We start from the raw sequence: 19,979 nt of genomic DNA on the forward strand, positions 1-19,979 counted from the left end.
AGAGTTAATTACCAACCTGTCACTTTATTATCTTATCTTGCCTATTGATGTTATTGCCCTAACGTTTTATATACGTTAATTGAAATAAAGTTGTTATATGGTTTCCACACAAATGCCTCTTGTCAATTCCTGTTAAAGGGGAAGTTGGTCAGTTATTAGGATTTCACTCTAGGGGTTCCTCCTGCCCCCCTCATTAAGCGGGAGGTGGCGTAGTCAGGCTCTTTACCAGTTACTACATAAACTAATTAATAAAGTATTCAATCAAGCAAACACACAAGCAGAAAAGCGCTTGCCGATTTGATAGTCTTCTCGTTAACTTGACAAGTGACAGTACTCAAAGAGACCACCAGACTTTACTGTATATCTGAAGGATAATTGTTCGCTACAATATTGTACTGAAGGATCACAGAAAACCTGACCTTAAAAGGTTAGAGGTCAGTGTGGTGTTGAACTTTGAGTGACCTAGGTCAAGACCATTTAGGCTCTGTTCTTTGGGAAGGACAGCCCCTTTAACTGACCAAAAGGGTCAACATGAGGCAAAGGTTCCCTTCTTTCACAGCTGATTCAGTGCAAGCAAGCCACCATCCAAAAGACAATCCGATTCCTCCACTGACCTTTTAATGTGGCACAGCAGGCACCGAGTTCCCCAGAAGGACATAACTCAGACATCCCCAAGTCAAGTTGTTTAAAATTCTGTGCACTCAGTTTCACAATTTTTGCCAGCTGCTTGAGAAGCGGTTAGACACAACATGATGATCTACTTCTATAGCGACCGTCGTGGAGACCTTTCCAAGCCTGGCTGGCTGCCTGCCTCTACGCTGCCTCTAAGCCAATAATAATAATAATAAACTTTATTTGTATAGCACTTTTCATACATAAATGCAGCTCAAAGTGCTTCACAGGGCAGGACACAAAAATAAAATACAATAAAACACATTGGGAGACTTAGCCATAAAACCCATACTCTGAACACCGCAACGTCAAGCTTCCACTTGCAGTGTCTGCAAAAAAACTGAAATGCTTTGCCGACACTGCAAGTTGATGCCGCGCACAAGTGTCATTTCCATCCACCAGCTGTTTAAAAACCAGGAAGAGATGCCTGCTCTATGGCGCTTTCTTGACGCCTCTTGATGTGAATATATGTGCCTGCGCCCTATCTTGAATCACGTGTTTCCATGCAGTTCAAACCTGCTGCTGAGCTGATCATATCAAAATATGGAACTGGAACAGGAAAAATCTGAAAACCATAGATATTTAAAAAATCACACCCGTGTACTGTGAAGTGAGGTGTGTATCATCGTACATCATGACGTAAAATAGAAACTATGCCTATTTGCTCAGACACTATGATGTAAAATTCTCCATTCATTGTCAATGTGAATTTAGTGTAGGACGGAAATCTACACTAATAGTTGCCCCTCAAACATCCGACCTGTGTATGCGTGCGTGCGTGCGTGCTCGGACAGACACAGACATATGGACACACATAGCTGCGTAATGGAGTGTCCACTAGCACCACTCAAAAATAGATGCCTCATTGGCCGCTGCAGTTCGTTGGAGCCATGTGTGTCGACGGGAGGGCGGAACAATTTCCACTCTGGGACGGAAGTGCGCCGGAAGTGTGGAAGACACGCTACGCCTTTCTTTGCACTACACCATGCTTCCACTCAAGTGACTATACTGGCCAATCACAGCGCATCTTTTCCGGGACTTGTCAGACCCGAACATCCGGTCTGTGGTGCACGCGGAAGCTTGGCTCATGCTTCTGCTATGCTTTTGACCCCTCTCGAGAACGCACGCCCCAGAGCTGGAAGAGGCGTCTACCTTTGTACGTCTATGCTTAAAACTGGGACTACAGTTGTGCACAGAGCCAATTGTCGAAATAATTGAAATGTGGAAATTTGGAAAGACAATTGAATGTCATGCATATCTTCTTTGTTGAGAAAGAGAAATAATGTGGAAGTAAAAAAGGCATCCAATGTGCAGTGTGAAGTAATCTTACTACTGACCCATTTTAATAGATGTAACTGATGTGATGGAGGCCCAGCCCTTAGAATAATGGACAATGAAAGAAGGAGAAAATGGAAAAAAGAATCATTGCAGAAAATGTGAATCGTATGAAGAGAGAATCAAGAGAGAGAAATAGACAGAAGATGACAGAGAGAGAAACAATAAGGAAAATACAAGATAAACTGGGCAAGTGGGCACTAATGGTGTGATGTGAGTGTTATCAGTATCACATCAGCTCACATTCTCAGCATGGAATCTATAATGGGAAAATCAACCTCTCTGACTCCTGTGTAATTGGATTTGCCGGGTCTCGTGCTGAATCAGAGCCCAGTGGGTAGCGCAAAGCTTGTTAAGATTGGACAAGCATTGCTGGGCTACTGGGTAAAGGAAGAGGCGGGGTCAGGGCAGAGGTAACCTTGACAACTTTTCTGGAGAGTAGAGAGTGAATAATTCAAATGGTTTGAACACTGAACTGAGCATCCATTATGTCCATGTTACTGAAAACATTTCTTACTACCCTAAATTGAGAGAAACATGATCTTTTGCTCAATTTAGGTCATCAGGCCACAGAAAATAGACACCGTGTGTGTTTGCTGCTGTAGGTTACCAGGTTACAGACATAAACCATTTACTGCTCCCACATCGCAAGTCCAAATGAGGCTGAGCCTCGGTTTACCTTAAGAGTGTCATGCAAGATAATCCATGTCATAAATTTGTGTTAGAAAATGCAAAACCCTGACCAGTTTCCCAAAGTGCTTGTGACTGATTGCTTATTTAAACAAATTGAAATAAATGATTTGTTTTTAAGCTGAAATAAGCATGTATACCATACTCTACTATACCTGTACATCTCTACTTCATTTAAACCACAATCCAAATCAGAAATCAACAGACATCCTAGACCTAGACAATGCAAACTGGCGTCATTGTATTTTAGGGTAATTGTGCAGAACTGAGTTCTTAATCAATGCTCTGATCAACCTTTCCTTCTGAGCCATATCATTTTCTTAGCATCGGTCTAACTGCCTTTTAGAGGCCCCTTTTCCACCGGTTGGTTCCCAATGGGAACCGGTTCAGTTCTTTTTGGTTCTTAGTCCATGAGCCAGAGCTCCAAAATTGAAACATTAATTATGAATTGAGTGGGCAAAACCATACCTATATTAGATTGTTATCACCATTAAACTTCACCAATTGAGTACTTACACGAAGACAATGATTTATTGTATTACAAATTTTACATTTTTAAATAGGCAAATGAGGCATTATGTAGGAAAAATATGCAATACTCAAAAATATGAAAAAGCTACTACTGTGGAAGGGTTATCATGTATTAATTTACTTGTATTGATCCTATAAACAATTTAATATAGGGTATAGTTTGCCCACCAATTATGGAGCTCTGGCTCATGGACTAAAAACCAAAAAGAACTGAACCGGTTCCCATTGGGAACCAACCGGTGGAAAAGGGGTCTCAGTGACACAGAGCATCGGCAGATCACAGCACCTTATGAAATAATGGTGTTGACCTGGCACCATTTTGCTGAGTAACAGTGAACATCAGCATGTAATGAACCAATCTAATCAAAGATCAGTAACCAGACCTAGACTATTTCAAAAGGGAGAGTTGGGGAGTTGGGACGTAATGTTAGCCAACCAGAGAGAGAATGAGAAGAGGGCAATAGTAGCCAAGATGCATGGTTGAGCTGGTCTCCATTGGATCTTGTTTCTGCATCTTTATGTTACACTCAAGAGAGCAGTATATACCCAGGTAAGCACTGAATAAGATCTCCCTGTCCCTCCACCCCCCACAGCATGAATGATTAACCACCTGGCCCACAGTGCCCTGAGTCTGGGTCAGGATGGTGTGGAAGAGAGACTCCAGGCCTCCACACGGCAGGATCATCCCTTGTAGTGCCATGCAATGGGAATGAATGAGCAACCATGACTATGGGAACACAGGGAAGGCAATAAATTATTTTCTTCTTTCTTTTTTAAATACAAAGTGGAATTTTGCCAACTAGCTATCATATTCCATAATTTACAAGTACAGAGATTGTCTCTGTGGATGCTGACATGGGAGGACGGCATAGTCTATAACTTTTCAAGGCAACGTTTTTTATTTTTTTGTATTTTTTCTACTTGAGTCTATAATCCTGAGAACTGACACAGCATTCAACATGCAGGTATGATTCAGATTTTAATTCATTTGCAAGTTGGAAACTATTATGTGTTGTCTAGGTGAACACATGCATAATTTTGTTTGGTATATCACAATGCTCTGCTGTAAAAGTGTTGCACAGTGACACACATATCAATGCATACCTTGCTGGAGAGATGATTGAGTGGGGATTTCTGTGGGTGGCATTGTATCCCAGTCAGTAGAACCTAGTGTGCTTATGATTGAGTTGGAAGCCAGGATGTAAAATTATGTTAGGGCCAATAAGTGATATTGCCAACATGGGGTCAAAGTGTAAGACATAACCCTAAAGATAAACTTTCCTCTTATGGGCTTAGGCTGCTGCTGTGGAGTTGAGTGTCAGCTCACTTCCATGTGTGTCTCCTGCAGCTTCCCCTCCCTTCCTCTTACCCTGCTGTCTTCCTCTAGCACAGAGATGAGGTCACCCAGCCTCAAGCAACACTGACACTCTAGACCACGATGAGGGACCATCTCTTAATTAAAATACAATCGGTTGTTCTCTGAGCTAACAAAGGCAATTCACCCGATCTGACAATGGATTATTTGGATACATTGCGTAATCATGTCTGCTGGCCATGTGATTTGACTTTTTTAAGTGTTCAATTAACACTATAGAATACAACCTCCTTGGATTTCCTCTTTTAGATAAAGCCTATAGTTTGAGATGTATAATTGGAAAGTTTTTTTTTTAGAGTCAGCTATGTTGTCATTGCTTGTCCCACTATCTTGGCATGCAGTGTAGTTTCTCTGCCAGTGACAGTCATTGCATGCTTCACATAGCTTTGCAAAAACTACCTGCTGTAAACTCATGTGAAGGGAAAGAAAACAGCATTAACTATATAAAAACCAAAAACATTAGTATTACTTGTAATACTGTATGGCAGATCACTAGTCACACTGTCCCTGCATATTGTCTGCTTGCACTGCCTCAAGAGAAGTTTGTTCCCATGAAGAAAGGGGGTGTCACAGATACCCCAAACCATCACCACTACCATCACATTGCCAGATTGATTCTGACGTCTCAAATAGGGTCCCTTCAATGATATTGTTCACCTGTCTCATTGGCTTAAAGCGGGGTGGGGCTATGGGAAGGGGGTCGGGTGAGGGTTATTGGTGGGGACACGGGGTGAGGGGCATTGTTAGGGAGAGGGGTGAGAGCATTGGGGGTAGGAGGCTGACAGGTGGGAAAAAAACTCTCATCCGACCAACCTCCCCTGTCCTTCCATGGGGCCCTGTGTGAGCAAAGTAATGAAGTCCAAATTACAGCACAGGATTGCTTAGAACAAGCCCCTATTGTTCACCCTCAGGGCACTCTAAATGAGTGTCACAGCAAGCAGCGGGGCACAGACCGTTACTGCACTATTTAGTCTGTCCCGTTGTCTCAAGACGGCCCTGTTTCAGAGATTCTCAGATCAGACAAATACTGCCCCCCCCTTCCACCCCTCCTTTGCCCTCACCCTTCCTCTGTACAACCAACCAGCGCCTCCTCCTCACCCCAAAATAGGCCAAATCTCCTCTATTGTATTTCGACTGCCCAGTGTGAAATTCACTGTGACGTTAAATGTTTTCTAATGAATAATTACTGAATGGATATGCAGGGGGAATATGTGTAATGGATTGTAGACTGCATTTTAAAAACGTCTTTTTTGTCTCTGCTCCGTGGTATTTACAGGACAAAAACACTTGGCCTTTCTCAGAAGAAATGAGGGCTATGGGGAGGGAGGGGGCTAAGGAGGCGTGGGGTGCTAAGGGCTTTGTGTCAATTAGATCCAATGGATTATCTTTTTTAATGTTTTTACAGAGAGTTGAGAATCAAAGGACTTCTGCTTCCAAAAGGGGGGAAGAGAGAGAGAGAGAGAGAGAGAGAGAGAGAGAGAGGACACAAAACCAACAAAAGCAGTGAAAACCTTTGGTCCAAGTGTTGATGTTAAGAATGCAAAGGAGACTGGTGGAATTTTCCCCACTATATATGCCTCTTAAATGTGCCGCTGTTTTCTCTCGCTATTCCAACAGTGTGTTGTGTTGGTCAGTGTGTCAAAATTGAATTGTGTCAGCTATGAACTGTGGGCTGTTTGCCAACATCCCCATGTGCTCTGTAGCGATCATTAGCTTCTGTCTGCTCGTCTGCACAATCACAGGCTTTGCCTCAAAGCCACATAAGACCTCTAGACCCCTTATTCAATAGAAATAACAGGGACCATGTTTGCGCTTTTTCTGCTGCTTTCTCAATCGAGTTCTCCCCTATGGTGCCACCTATTCACTCATCCAGACCCATTTATCAAAATACATGTCTGAGAATTTTGAATATCATTGTTATGAAGCAAATGAAAATCTGAATTTTGAAGGAAGGAATGAGGAATTAAATTATATTCATCAACATAAATGGTTGAAAATCTGTAATCCAGAAAAAAGATCATTATAGGAATATATAAATGATTCTGTAATTCAGCATAGAGCCTTTTAACGAGTTGGACCCCAGCATGCCTATCCTGGCGGAACGTTCCAAAAGTATCAGATCTACAAGCGCACAACATCTGCGTTGTGAGCTTGTAAATCGGTTATTTTTGGTGAAGAGATTTTGTGTAGATGGAAAAAAGGTCTGTTTTGACTAAGAATAGAGTTAAAGGGTAAATTACTAGTTACTTTGGTAGCTTTTAGGCCTTGTAGTTACCTTTTTTTATATATTTTATATTGTATTAATAGTACACAGTGTAGATAGACAGGAAACGGGGAGAGAGAGAGATGGTGAGTGACATGCAGCAAAGGTCGTTGGGATCGGGATTCAAATCCACGAGTCACGACGCAGTCAGGCTGCATATGGTATGCGCTGGCCCTGGACCCGGGACCACTAGGCAAGCAGGCACCCATGTTGTTACCTTTTTAACACTGTTGTGTTATTTGCTGCCAAGGGTCAGCTGGATATGGAAGGGGCCCTCATTGCCAGGGACCGAGTGGGCCTCCAAGACTTTGTCCTCCTAGATGAGACTACAGAGACGTCCTTCTTCGACAACCTTAAGAAACGCTTCAATGGAGACCTCATCTATGTGCGTCTGGGAAATGATCAATCAATCTGAAAATCACTATTTTTGGCATTGAACAATGCAGTACAGTAGCCTACATATGTTCAACCGCCATTAAAAACTCTCCTTTACTGTATTGATAGACCTATATTGGAACTCTGCTGGTGTCTGTAAACCCCTACAAAGATCTGGATATCTACACTAAGAAACAGATGGATCTCTACATGGGTGTGAACTTTTTTGAGCTTCCACCACATATGTGAGTGTTTCTGTGTGCATCATCATAATATAATAACTTGCTGTGCTCGCTAGGCTGTCCTGTGAATCACATAGTTTGATTTGTTTTATTTTGCAACAGCTACGCCCTCGCAGACACCGCCTACCACACCATGCTCACAGAGTTCAATAATCACTTCATCCTCATCTCGGGCGAGAGTGGGGCAGGGAAGACAGAGGCCTCCAAGAAGATTCTACAATACTATGCCGTCAGCTGTCCCAGTACCACTCTGCTTGATACAGTCAGGGACAGAATGCTAATGTCCAACCCTGTCTTAGAGGTCTGATTGTTGGCTTTACTTATCATTCATTTAAGGACTAGACAGCATGCCATACTGTATACACTATACAGTACTTACCCACTATGCATCATGTATACTTGTGTCTCCCTTCAGGCTTTTGGCAATGCCAAAACACTGAAGAATGACAACTCAAGTCGGTTTGGGAAGTATATGGACATTCAGTTTGACAGACAGGTAAGGGTCAATAGTAGTTTGTAGTCCTATTGCTTAGTTGTAGTTCTTCCACATTAAGGCTAATTTATTGAAGATAAATGAAGATTTTGAGTTATGCTGTTACTCACAGGGGGATGCGGTAGGAGGTCATATCTTGAACTACCTGCTGGAGAAGTCCAGGGTGGTGCATCAGAATCATGGAGAAAGGAACTTCCACATATTCTACCAGCTGGTGGAAGGAGGAACGGATGACTTACTTCAACAGCTGGGCCTGGAGAGAGACTGCCAGCATTACTACTACCTGACACAAGTAGGTAGCAGATTACTATGAACACCTGCAAAACCTACAAGCTTGAAGATCTGCTATTTTTCCAATAGCTAAAGTATAACATAATGCTTAAAACACCAAAAGGGGTTCCCACCCTGAATGGGTTAACACTGCCATGGACTCATCTGGTTTTATCTGTTAACTGCATGCTTTTGTTTCTGACAGGGGGAGTGTGCCACTGTGGCTTCCATCAATGACAAAAATGACTGGAAGACGGTCAAAAATGCACTGCAGGTCATTGACTTTGATGAGAGTAACATTAATGTAAGTTGAATACTAGCCGATGCTGTTGTGTGCTTTCAATATCTTTATGAAGGGGATTACTAATATGTATTTCTGTGCAGCACCTCTTTGGCATCGCTGCAAGTGTTCTCCACTTAGGGAATGTTCAATTTGAGTGTGATAGCAAAGGCTATGCCACCTTGGACAACAATGCAGAGCTGGGTTGGGTCTCAACAGTAAGCCTACAGTATAAAGTCCTGTAATTTCTTCATTACATCATTACAAAATATTGTTCAGTGTTCTTTTAAGAACATTTGTGTCATTTATCTCTCTAGCTACTAGGAGTTAATCCACAAATACTCCAAGAGGGACTAACATACAGGAAGATTGAAGCCAAAATAGACCAGGTGACAGACAATTTTGCTAAAATTGGTTCAAACTTCAAGCAGACATTCAGAGTCATTCATCATTTAAAACACATCTGTTGCCTCTTTGAACTGTAAAGGTCCTCAGCCCCTTCACAATAGACCATGCCATCTATGTCAGGGATGCCCTGGCCAAAGCAATTTATGGACGGACCTTCACCTGGCTGGTAAATAGGATCAATGAATCCCTGGAGAATAAGGTTAGGAGAATTAAAGGCTGATATATACTTTGACACGCTCCAACCGTTTTTTTGTGAAGTTTAAATTACTGTAATTTTACTCTAACTGTAAATTGAATGTAATCTATATACGTATTGCCTGCATCCATATGACCATCAATTGAGTCTTTTGGTGTCATTTTCTGTTAGGACCCCTCAAAGAAAACTGTTATAGGGCTCCTTGACATATATGGCTTTGAGGTTTTCTACGTAAACAGGTAGGTTACGGTTACGTCCACAATGCCATTGCCTCACATTCTGACCTGCACAGCCTTTATCAAGATTCTTCATTTATCCTGTTGGCCAAAATGTATTGCATTCTTCCTGACTTACTGAAGTGATATGCTTAACACTGTAGTGCTTAATACTGGGTGATATCCGTCTCGTGCACTTGAAATGTACGCATGTATATCACCCAGTGTTATGCACTGCATCTGGCAGTCAGAAAGAATTCATAGAACTATCTTTAAACTCTTTTAGTTTAATGCTCACTATTCTGTTCTACTTATGACTAACCTAACCACACTGAAACTGAGATTTGCCCATTTGTCATTACTTGTTTCCATTCAGTTTTGAGCAGTTCTGTATAAATTACTGTAATGAGAAGCTGCAGCAGCTCTTCATCCAGCTGACACTCAAGGCTGAGCAAGAGGAGTATGAGGCTGAGGGTATTGAGGTAAAATTAACTGAATAAATGATAATTAGCTATTGGTTGTGTGCCATTTAGATGGCATGTTATGTAGACAGATGCCAGGGAATTTGTAAACCTGGCATCCTATAGTGTGCACAGTTTCAATGTAGTTACAGATTATTGATATTTTTTATACAGTTTAGACTGATAGGTTGCTTGGCTTACCTATGATCCTAGATTACCATTTATTTGATGACCTCACGGTTTCCTTTTGTAAGTCACTCCGGATTTATAGTGTCTGCTAAATGTCTAAATTGTAATTGTAAATTGTGCATCATTCCTTAACTGCTTCATTCTGTAATTTGCTTTGCTATGCTCCAGTGGGAGCCAGTGCAGTTCTTCAACAACAAGATCATCTGTGACCTTGTTGAAGAGAAGCACAGAGGCATCATTTCAATACTGGTGTGTACTGAGTAAATGGAACGATGACTTTCATCCAGTACAATAGTTCACATGCTGAATAATAGCTCCATTTGGAACCTCATATCCACACTTTAGCTCCGAGAAGAGGTTTGTGTCAGGATATCCCTGCATGGGTAGAAATGAGGTTGAGCCAGTCCAAAAACAGTGGCAAATTTTCGCAGTATCGTTTCCAAAAAGTAAAGGTATCAGAAATCAGAATCGAGCTACAGATGATAAACTTAAGACAGGCACGTACATTTTGAAGACCGGGTTGAAACAAACGCTTAAAGGTTTTATGACATTCATTTTCATTTATTTATATTTTTCTTTTTTCTTTTAGGTTTTATGACCTCAATTACACCCAAAAAACCTGAACTTTGAACATTCAGTGGATTTTCTGTGGTCTGAAGTTTTCTTTGGGGTTTGGAGCTACTTTTGAGCTACAATGAAAACAGGCAACACAGTGAAACAGTGACATCTGCTGGCAAATCCCATTGACATATATGGGATTTGCAGTAAGTGATGTCACTTACTGCCGGCAAATCAGAGCACCTGTTTGAGCCAGAAAACCTCAGATCACAGAAAATCTACTGAATGTTAAAAGTTCATGTTTTTTGGGTGCAATTGAGATTAGAAAACCAAAATAAAATAAGAACAATTCCAAAACCTTTTTTTTAATGTCACAATCCCTTTAACTCAGGCTTAGCCTCGATACCCAGGCTTTCATTTCGTCTGCGCGAAAGATGAAAGCCTGGAAAAAGCCGTGGGCTGAACCAGTCTAAAAGTGGGAGTCAACCCTTCCGGGTGGGCGTCGCTCTAAATGATGTGACGTAGCGCTGCACTAGGGGGGAGAGGAGGGGCCGGGGGTGACGGACAGATCGATGAGATCCAATCAGGGTGCGCGCATTTCTGAGGCGCGACCCGCCCCTCTAGACCAGAAATGTCTCTGCTTAGGTCAGGCTAACTCAGGCTTAAATAAAAATGTAGTCCAATCGACCCCTATCCGCATGCGCACTGTTTCCGTAAGATTGCATTTGAAAAACATGGTACTGGCTGATTTCATAAGGTTGTTTCACCCCGTCTAAAAATGTTACGTGCCTGTCCTAAGTTTATCATCTGTATAGCTAGCCAGAAATACCTATACGTTTTGGAAACAATACTGCGAAAAGGTTTTTACGAATGTTTTTGGACGGCTCAACCCCCTCTACCGATGCAGGGATATCCTGACACGGAACATCTTCTCGAGCTAAAGCGTGTATACGAGGTTCCAAATGGAGCTGGCTGAATACATAATTTGTGTGAAAGCAATGATTAAAACACACACACACACGAGTTTGAAATTGTTCAGTGTTGGTAATTTTTAGACCTATATACTGTAGGATGAGGAGTGTCTCAGGCCAGGAATTGCGACAGACCTCACCTTTCTGGAGAGACTGGAGGAGAAGATGGGCAGTCACCCTCACTTTGTCACGTGAGTAGAATATTCTACTTCCAGTAAGACGCCTAAGGTGCACGCATCCGCCACATTTACCGTAGAGCTAGAAACTGTGTGAGAACGAGAACAAGAAATCTGAGAATTCAATATGAAGAAGAGTTAGCAAGACAATCTAAACTAAAACTGAAGGTTACTTATTTGGGACTACATTAATAAAAGGACAAAAATTAAAACATCAGTAGGAGATCTATATGTCAATCAAGACAATAAGAACTCCTCAAAAACAGAGAAGGACTCGGATAAAGCAGAAATACTTTCAGACTATTTTAGTAGTGTATTTGTGAATGAACCTGAAGGGCATGTTATACCTGAACTGCCAAGAGTGGAAGTTCAGCATGCAGAACAGTTTATAACTAGAAAAAGTGCCCTTCTGGGCACAGGTCTCCACCAGGTTATCCACAGATCCGTGCAGTTAGAGGTAAAAACACTTTTCGGCCAGTTATAGCGCCACCTTGAGGCTGAGTTGAAATTGTTCATGTGGCATTTTGTCCTCGGCCTAGTGGGAATGTGGGTGCACAATTTCACGGAAATCACGCGATGTGTTCATGATTTGCAGCATTTTGTTTGAAACTGAGCACTCCTGTGAACTTTGGAAGCTAATCTTAACCAATCAGGATGGAGTCTGAGAAATCTGAAAGACTGGTTTGGTTGAATGGCTCTAGAGAGACTGTGTACCAATTTGCGTGATGTTTGGACAAAATCTGTAGGTGTGCTGTGCAAAAACTTGTTTTGCACAAAGCGGCCTCCTGGTGGCGCTATAACAGGCCGTTCTGGAAAGTTTGGGGCAGAGGTTCATCGTTGGCATCCAGGGAGTGTGTGTGCAAAATTTGGCATCGACCGGGTTAACGGTGGCCGAGATTAGCTGCTCACGGACGGACACACACACACACACACACACACACACACACACACACACACACACACACACGGACGGACGGACGGACGGAGTGCAAAACATACTCTCCCTCCATGCCTTCGGCCTGGTGGAGACAATAACAACTGAGGACACAAAAAAACTGCTACAGAGCGTGAATATTTACAAATCACCCGGGCCAGATGCAATACACCCTAGGATAGTAAAAGAACTAGCCTGTGTGATTGCTGAACCAGTAACATTGCTATTTAACAAAACTCTGGAGGAAGCAACTTTACCAAGTGGTTGGAAAGAGGCACAAATCAGTGCAATATTTAAAAAAGGAAGTAAGGCACTGGCAGGGAACTACAGATCTGTCAGCCTGACATCTGTTATATGTAACAATGGAAAGATTAATTAGGACACACATTGTAGAGCATATGAAGTCCAACAAACTCTTTAGTAACAGCCAGTACGGCTTTATGTCTGGAAGATCAACAACACTTCAACTTCTTACAGTTCTTGATAAATGGTCAGCATCTTTAGATAGAGGACAGTCGGTTGACTGCATTTATATGGATTTCCAAAAAGCTTTTGATAAAGTTCCCCATAATAATTGTGAGCTGTGGTCACAATAAACTATACAATTAAAAAAATACATGCTCTATCCATCAGAGATCCTTCAGAAAGGTATATTTCGCTGAAAGGCCAAAATGTTATATTATTATACTAGTTCATACCATATACATTTTAAAATGTTTGTTACACCTGTGTTGTACATTTGGCCATCTACCAATTACATTAGTTAAATACAATGCCCATCTCACTACAACCACGTAATTCAAAACTTGAGATCCTCTTAGCTCTCAGGTCCAAATCTGTAATCATTCTGCTGACTGATGGCTTGTCTCACCCACAGTGAGCTGACACAGTAGGACTCTGTCCTTAATGCTTCTCACTCTTCATCCCTCCATTCTCTATCTACCCCATTGACTGCAGGCACAAGCTGGCTGACAAGATGACACGTAAGACTCTGGAGAGGGGAGACTTCCGTCTCCTGCATTACGCTGGGGAGGTCACCTACTGCGTTGTTGGTAAAAGAAACCTCAATCTCAGGCCCTGTTGCTTGGTCCTTAACCTGCTGTATTTCTAATAGTGTAGACAGGTCTACAAGCTCACAACATGTCACTGTGAGCTTGTAGTTCTGCTGTTTTCACTATTTCTTTTTAAAATCATTGATTTTAGATTTTCTTTAAATGCTTTGATACGTTTTACCTACATTCCCAAAATAGGGATGCCAGGTTCAAAGTGGTTAAACATCGACAAGGCTTTGTTTCACTGACAGATAGCTACATATGTCCTAAATTGTTTCCTTTTTGTTAAAACCACCGTCTAGGTTTCCTGGACAAAAACAATGATCTTTTGTATAGAAACATAAAAGAAGTAAGTTGTTCACGATTCTATCTGTCTACTACTTAGGAATGGGAGTCGAGAGTGTATTCCTTTCAATGAGTTCCTTAATTATTAAGCATCTTGTAGACTTAGTGTAAATAATACAGGAGGGGATGCAGTAAATTTGGCAATTGACCCTTGAGTATCAACTTAATATAATTTGTTTGTACCGTTTGTGTGTGACTGTGTGTGTGTGTGTGTGTGTGTGTGTGTGTGTGTGTGTGTGTGTGTGTGTGTGTGTGTGTGTGCGTGCATGCATGCATTCATTCATTTGTGTTTCCCAGTATTGTCCGAGTGCCTGCATGTTATATGTCTGATAACCTCTGTGTGTCTTAACCCACCTTTCTGTAGCTATTGTGTCAATCTAAGAATGGCATAGTGAGAGAATGCTTCTCTACCATGGATATAGAGAGCAGGAGAAGACCAGAAACAGTGAGCAACTACTGTACATCCTCATAATCACTGATAGTGTGATAAGACTGCAATAATGCCACACAGAATTCTGAACCATACACTGTAAAAGCTGAGTGTACAAATGTAACTAAATGGGTCAATTTGGTTACATTTGTATACTCTCAGAGTTACACATGGATAAATTAACACTTAACACTTTTACTGGGTATATTCTAACTTTGACAGGCATCACATTTTTCTTTGTCAATATTTACAGTCACCGTGAAAAAAAGAGGAAGTAGCCTCTCCCTGTCACAGTCAGTCTTGTGTAAACTGTCTGTATTTGACAGATACTTTTAGGGATTTTAACCCCCAGTCTGTGTTTGCAGGTGGCAACCCAGTTTAAGAGCAGTCTTCTGAAGCTGACAGAGATCCTGATGGCTAAGGAGGCCTGGTACGTTCGCTGTCTAAAGTCCAACGAGACCAAGCAGCCAGGTACTGCAACATGGGAGCTGTAATGTTAAACCAGTATGTAGCTACAGGTTGGAGGCCCTTTAAACTGATGTTTCTATATCACTTTCTGTTTCTGCTTATCTCACTCACTCACACACACATGCGCGCGCACACACACACACACACACACACACACACACAAACACACACACATGCACACACACACACACACACACACACACACACACACACACACACACACACACACACACACACACACACACACACAGGACGGTTAGATGAGACACTAATTAGGCACCAAGTGAAGTATCTGGGACTGATGGAGCATCTCCGAGTCAGGCGTGCTGGCTTCGCTTATCGACGCAAATATGAGACCTTCTTAAAGAGGTATGTGAAACTTTAGTTCAAATGTGATGTGGACATGATGTTCTTGTCCAGTTGATTTAGTCAGGCATTGATTTGTGGGGGGTTCTGTCGGGACCCACAGGTACAAACCGCTCTGTCCCGCCACATGGCCACATTGGAGAGGACTACCGGCTGACGGAGTGGAGGTCCTGGTTCAGCATCTGGGCTACTTGGACAATGAGTACAAAATGGGACGGTGAGAGAAGCTCCTCCAAACTACAGTATGAACGTCTATGCAAATGCATATGATAGTAACCATCCTCTTTTTGCTTTTGATATAGGACCAAAATATTTATTCGTCATGCTAGGACACTTTTTGCCACAGAGGATGCTTTTGAAAGATGTAAACATGAGCTGGGTGAGTGCAAATCAACTGCAAACATCTTTCAGTTTATTATATTTACTGTGATTGTAATACCAGACCCTGAAATTGCAGCGACACGTCTCCAGGCCAAGTATAAAGGATACAAGGCAAAAGGGGAATTCAAAAAACAGAAAGAAGCTGGTAAATGACTAAATGCTACCACTCTATGGCAAATTGTTCTGTGTCTTTTTAGTACAGTACATTTCAAATTAAATGTATTCTATAATATTCACTATTCCTTAGCCACTAAGATTGAGAATTGTTGGAGAGGAGCACAGGCTAGGAAGGAGAGAGATAAGAGAGCCTGGGCTGTCAAAGTCATCAAGCAGTAAGTGCACTGAAAAGATTGTTAATCTAAAAACCCATAAGCTCATTTGAGATCAGAGATCTTTTTTTCAAACATTGTGAGAGGAGGACATGTTCGATATTGATATTGCACAGGTTTTGTCTATATGCCACACTGTGGCTTTTCAATCATTAATACACTTTAACTATCACTTCAGATTTATCAAAGGATACATGACCAGAGGACAAGCAAAATACACAGACAACTCTGAATATCTGGCCTTTGTGAGACAGAATTATCTGAACAGACTGAAACAAAAACTGCCAAAAACTGTTCTTGATAAAACCTCCTGGGAATCCCCTCCGGCTGTTTTAGCAGAGGTACAGATATTGAGATTAATTTCAGTTCACTTGTAATAACAAATTGACACTTTTTTTTTCATTGTGTTGTTAACTTTGGATTATTTATTATTTCCTCACCTAGGCTTCAGAATTGCTGCGTGTTCTCCACTATCGCACCATGGTGAGGAAGTATGTGAGAGGAATTACACCTCAGAGAAAAGCACAGGTAATATTGTAGCCTACTCTCACAGAATCACAGTACAATTACTTAATTAAGTACTGATTTTACTTTCCATTCTTTGATACATTCTTTGATACATTCTTTGATACATACATTACATTGTATTTTTACTTCACTACAATTACGACAGCTTTAGTGCTTTGTGTTTTGTATTTTTAATCCAGGCTTTCGAGGCACCCCCCACACTGGAGCCCTAGTAACGTGTGTGCCACTTTTCCGAGTTACTTTTCAGATTTTGATCATTTATACGAAACATAGGCCTACATTAACCACTTAAGCCCCATTTTATACATTGGCTATTCAAAATTAGCCTATCTACAACCTTACAATGTGTCAGTGTCATTTTTTACAGTATTTGTGATATTGCTACTTTTACTTTAGTAAAGCTCAGTACTTCCACCACTGATAGAATATAAACACATTTTTGTTCTATTGCAAGGATCATTACAACATTTTGAGATGTGATTTCCTTTATATTTCATAATTATATTACTTATCATTTCAGCTTCAACTGAAGAGCATTACAAGTGCCGTCTTCAAGGGTAAAAAGGAGAGCTATCCAGCAAGTGTTGCTCAGCCATTTGTGGACACTAGAATCAGTACGTGTTGGCACATATTTATGTGCAGCTGCATTTTTATCCACGCATGCATGCACGCGCGCGAACACACACACACACACACACACACACACACACACACACACACACACACACACACACACACACACACACACACACACACACACACACACACAATTATTTTGTGTTTTCTTTTCTATTTCATTTAATTGCATTCCATATTTTTAGGTGAACAAGATATAGATCCAAGAGTCCTACAGATGATTCGGAATGAGCGTATCAAGGTAGATCAGAGATTCACATTTTACCTTTGATTGTTTAGAATAGATTAACCCAGTGGTTCTCAAAGTGAGGTACAAATGGACACAAATGCACCCTCAGAGTTATGGGGGTCCTTGAAATGAAAAGGTTTTAGAACCACTTCTGCTATTGTTAATTACATCAGGGGTTTTCAACCCTTTTCATACCAAGGCCCATTAGTCTATCGGCATTTGAGCCATGGGCCACCATTTGATGAGAGTCCATGCTGTATTGATGTAGTATCATAGGAGAGATAACAGGCAAACGTTCAAACGATCTAAATAAAAAATAAAAAACCTTCTCTCTAAATGTGGCGACTTCTTGTAAATTAAGTAATGCAGATAATTTAACTCTTGAGAGCGTAAAATGAAACTAAATTTTGGTTTCCATTTGGTTACCAACTCTCCATTAAGCTGGGGACCACCTGTAACCACCTCAAGGACCACTGGTGGTCCCCGGACCACTGGTTGAGAACCAATGGGTTACAGGGATAATGCAAGACCGAAATTAACATTGCATCAAATACAACTGCGTGCTTTGGACTGTGTGTTTCTGCAGTACAGTGTCCCAGTGATAAAGTATGACAGGAATGGATTCAAACCACGCCCGCGACAGCTCATCCTCACTCAGACAGCTGCTTACGTGATAGATGATGCCAAGGTCAAACAGAGAATCCTGTACACCTCTCTCAAAGGTTAATCAAATATCAAGGTCGTTTATCATACAGTAAAATCCCTGTGTTAACTTAAAAGGCATATTTCACTTAAAAATTAAATAAACATAAAAGGTATGCGTGATTTTTCCATTTCCATTTTTTTTTTCATTGTTTTGAATGTTTATTTTATTTGAAAGTAAAATATCCCTTTAACTCAGAAGATTGTACAAATGGAATCAAATGGACCTGTAAAAGTACATTTGGTTACGGGTCCATTTGTTTCCATTAGTACAGGATTTTACTGCGCAGTTGTATCAAGCTTTTTTTATGTTGTGCTGAAAATGTGTTTTTCACTCAATTCAGGGGTTTCAGTGAGCAACTTGAGTGATGGCATCATTGTATTCCACATAACATGTGAAGACCCTAAACAGAAGGTATCTATTTATCTAATATAACATACTGTATAGTTTCAGGGTGGCATTGATATTTTAATAATGAGAAAAAACAAGTAAAAAGTGCCAAAGCCAGCATGAAATTGCAAATGTTTTCCTTCAGTTTAAATACATATTTGAGACATAAGAACATTTTCTACAACAAAACATTAATAACCATGGAATATTTCAAACAATTACATTTTTGTTTGTTTCAGGGGGACCTTGTAATGCAGTGTGACCACCTGTTTGAGTTTCTGACCAAACTCAGTGTAATTGCTAACAAACAGAATGCCATCAAAGTGGTTCAGGGCAGGTGAGTCTATAAATTGGATGTCAGATAATCAGATTTAACCACATTAACCACTGTTGTTCACACCACTACTCCGGTCACGTCCAAGCAAGCGCCACAGATGTAACCAAAGCTATACAACTCTTAAACCATGCACCATATGTACATAATTAGCTGTCATTACATCTGCTGGTATTTTCACTGCCCCATCCCACTGCTGTTTTAACCATGCATACTGTATATTATGCACCATACTGTATGTATATTCACACTGCTATGCTTATATCTGATCTCCTTATCTGTTGTTTTCTTTCTCTATCTTTCCACCTTTCTTGAAACTGCAATGATAGCTTGTACAACAAATACTTTCACCCACTTCTTTCTACACCTGCAAACCTTCTGACAATAACATTGAGTTGATTAATCCTGGCGTCACAATCTTTCAAAAACGCTAAATATGTTTCTTTTTACTCTTAACTTGTGAAAATACTTGAGCCAATCTACAAGCTCGCAACGTTGCGATGCAATGTGTTGTGATGAGGTTCCTGATTAGCTACAGAAAAGTATATACTAGTGGCCTGACTTGTACACTGACTTGAAATGTGTTTTTTTTGCATTAATTCTCAGCATCAAGATTGAAATTCAGGCGGGGAAAGAGTGTGCTGTGGACTTCAGCACTGGCCAGGAACCCATGGCATACAAGGCCAAGAACGGGCACCTGATGGTGGTGAGTAATATTCTGCTAATGCTGGCTTTGTGTCCTGGATGATATATGATTTTTTGGAGTTACATTGTGCTTTAATTTAACATTTATGTGATGAAATGCAAAAAAATAAATACATTTGTCTTTGTTGCTACAGGTGTCCACTCGGACCAGGGTGCGGTGACCCATGCAGGGTTGAAACCCAGACACATAAGAAGCCCTGCATATTTCATCAGGGCTGGGGAGACCCCTACGGGGCAGATAGTTATGCTCACAGCTGACCAGAAACTCAAGACCCTGAATGAGCCTTTTATTTATTCTTCAGTAATACCAGGATACCTCACAATAATCTGATTGGACAATAAGTCCCAAACATCTATCATACGTTTCTATTAGAAGGCAGTGGTGGAAGAAGTAGATAATTTTATTTAAGATTAGCTATACCACAATGTAGAAATAATGTAAGGCCTGT

At 41.1% G+C, this 19,979-nt stretch overlaps 1 protein-coding gene across 1 annotated transcript; it reads left to right on the plus strand.

The window, feature by feature from the left end:
- Positions 1–7,122: 7,122 nt before the first annotated feature.
- Positions 7,123–19,691, plus strand: myo1ha (myosin IHa; the record flags this gene model as incomplete). Its single annotated transcript, XM_083783217.1, has 31 exons — positions 7,123–7,251; positions 7,371–7,486; positions 7,586–7,784; positions 7,899–7,979; positions 8,089–8,268; positions 8,452–8,550; positions 8,631–8,744; positions 8,844–8,915; positions 9,014–9,133; positions 9,302–9,369; positions 9,722–9,827; positions 10,164–10,244; positions 11,624–11,715; positions 13,592–13,686; positions 13,989–14,035; positions 14,396–14,476; positions 14,827–14,932; positions 15,181–15,298; positions 15,399–15,512; positions 15,598–15,674; positions 15,753–15,821; positions 15,924–16,008; positions 16,184–16,346; positions 16,450–16,533; positions 17,054–17,147; positions 17,355–17,410; positions 17,985–18,120; positions 18,445–18,515; positions 18,731–18,828; positions 19,432–19,531; positions 19,665–19,691. The coding sequence occupies exons 1-31, from the start codon at positions 7,129–7,131 to the stop codon at positions 19,689–19,691; spliced, it is 3,072 nt and encodes a 1,023-aa protein (XP_083639343.1). The 5' UTR covers positions 7,123–7,128.
- Between the last annotated feature and the right edge of the window lie 288 nt (positions 19,692–19,979).

Source organism: Protomyctophum parallelum (assembly GCF_964188405.1).
Source record: "Protomyctophum parallelum genome assembly, chromosome: 15".
In the NCBI taxonomy this organism is placed as follows: Eukaryota; Metazoa; Chordata; class Actinopteri; order Myctophiformes; family Myctophidae; genus Protomyctophum; species Protomyctophum parallelum.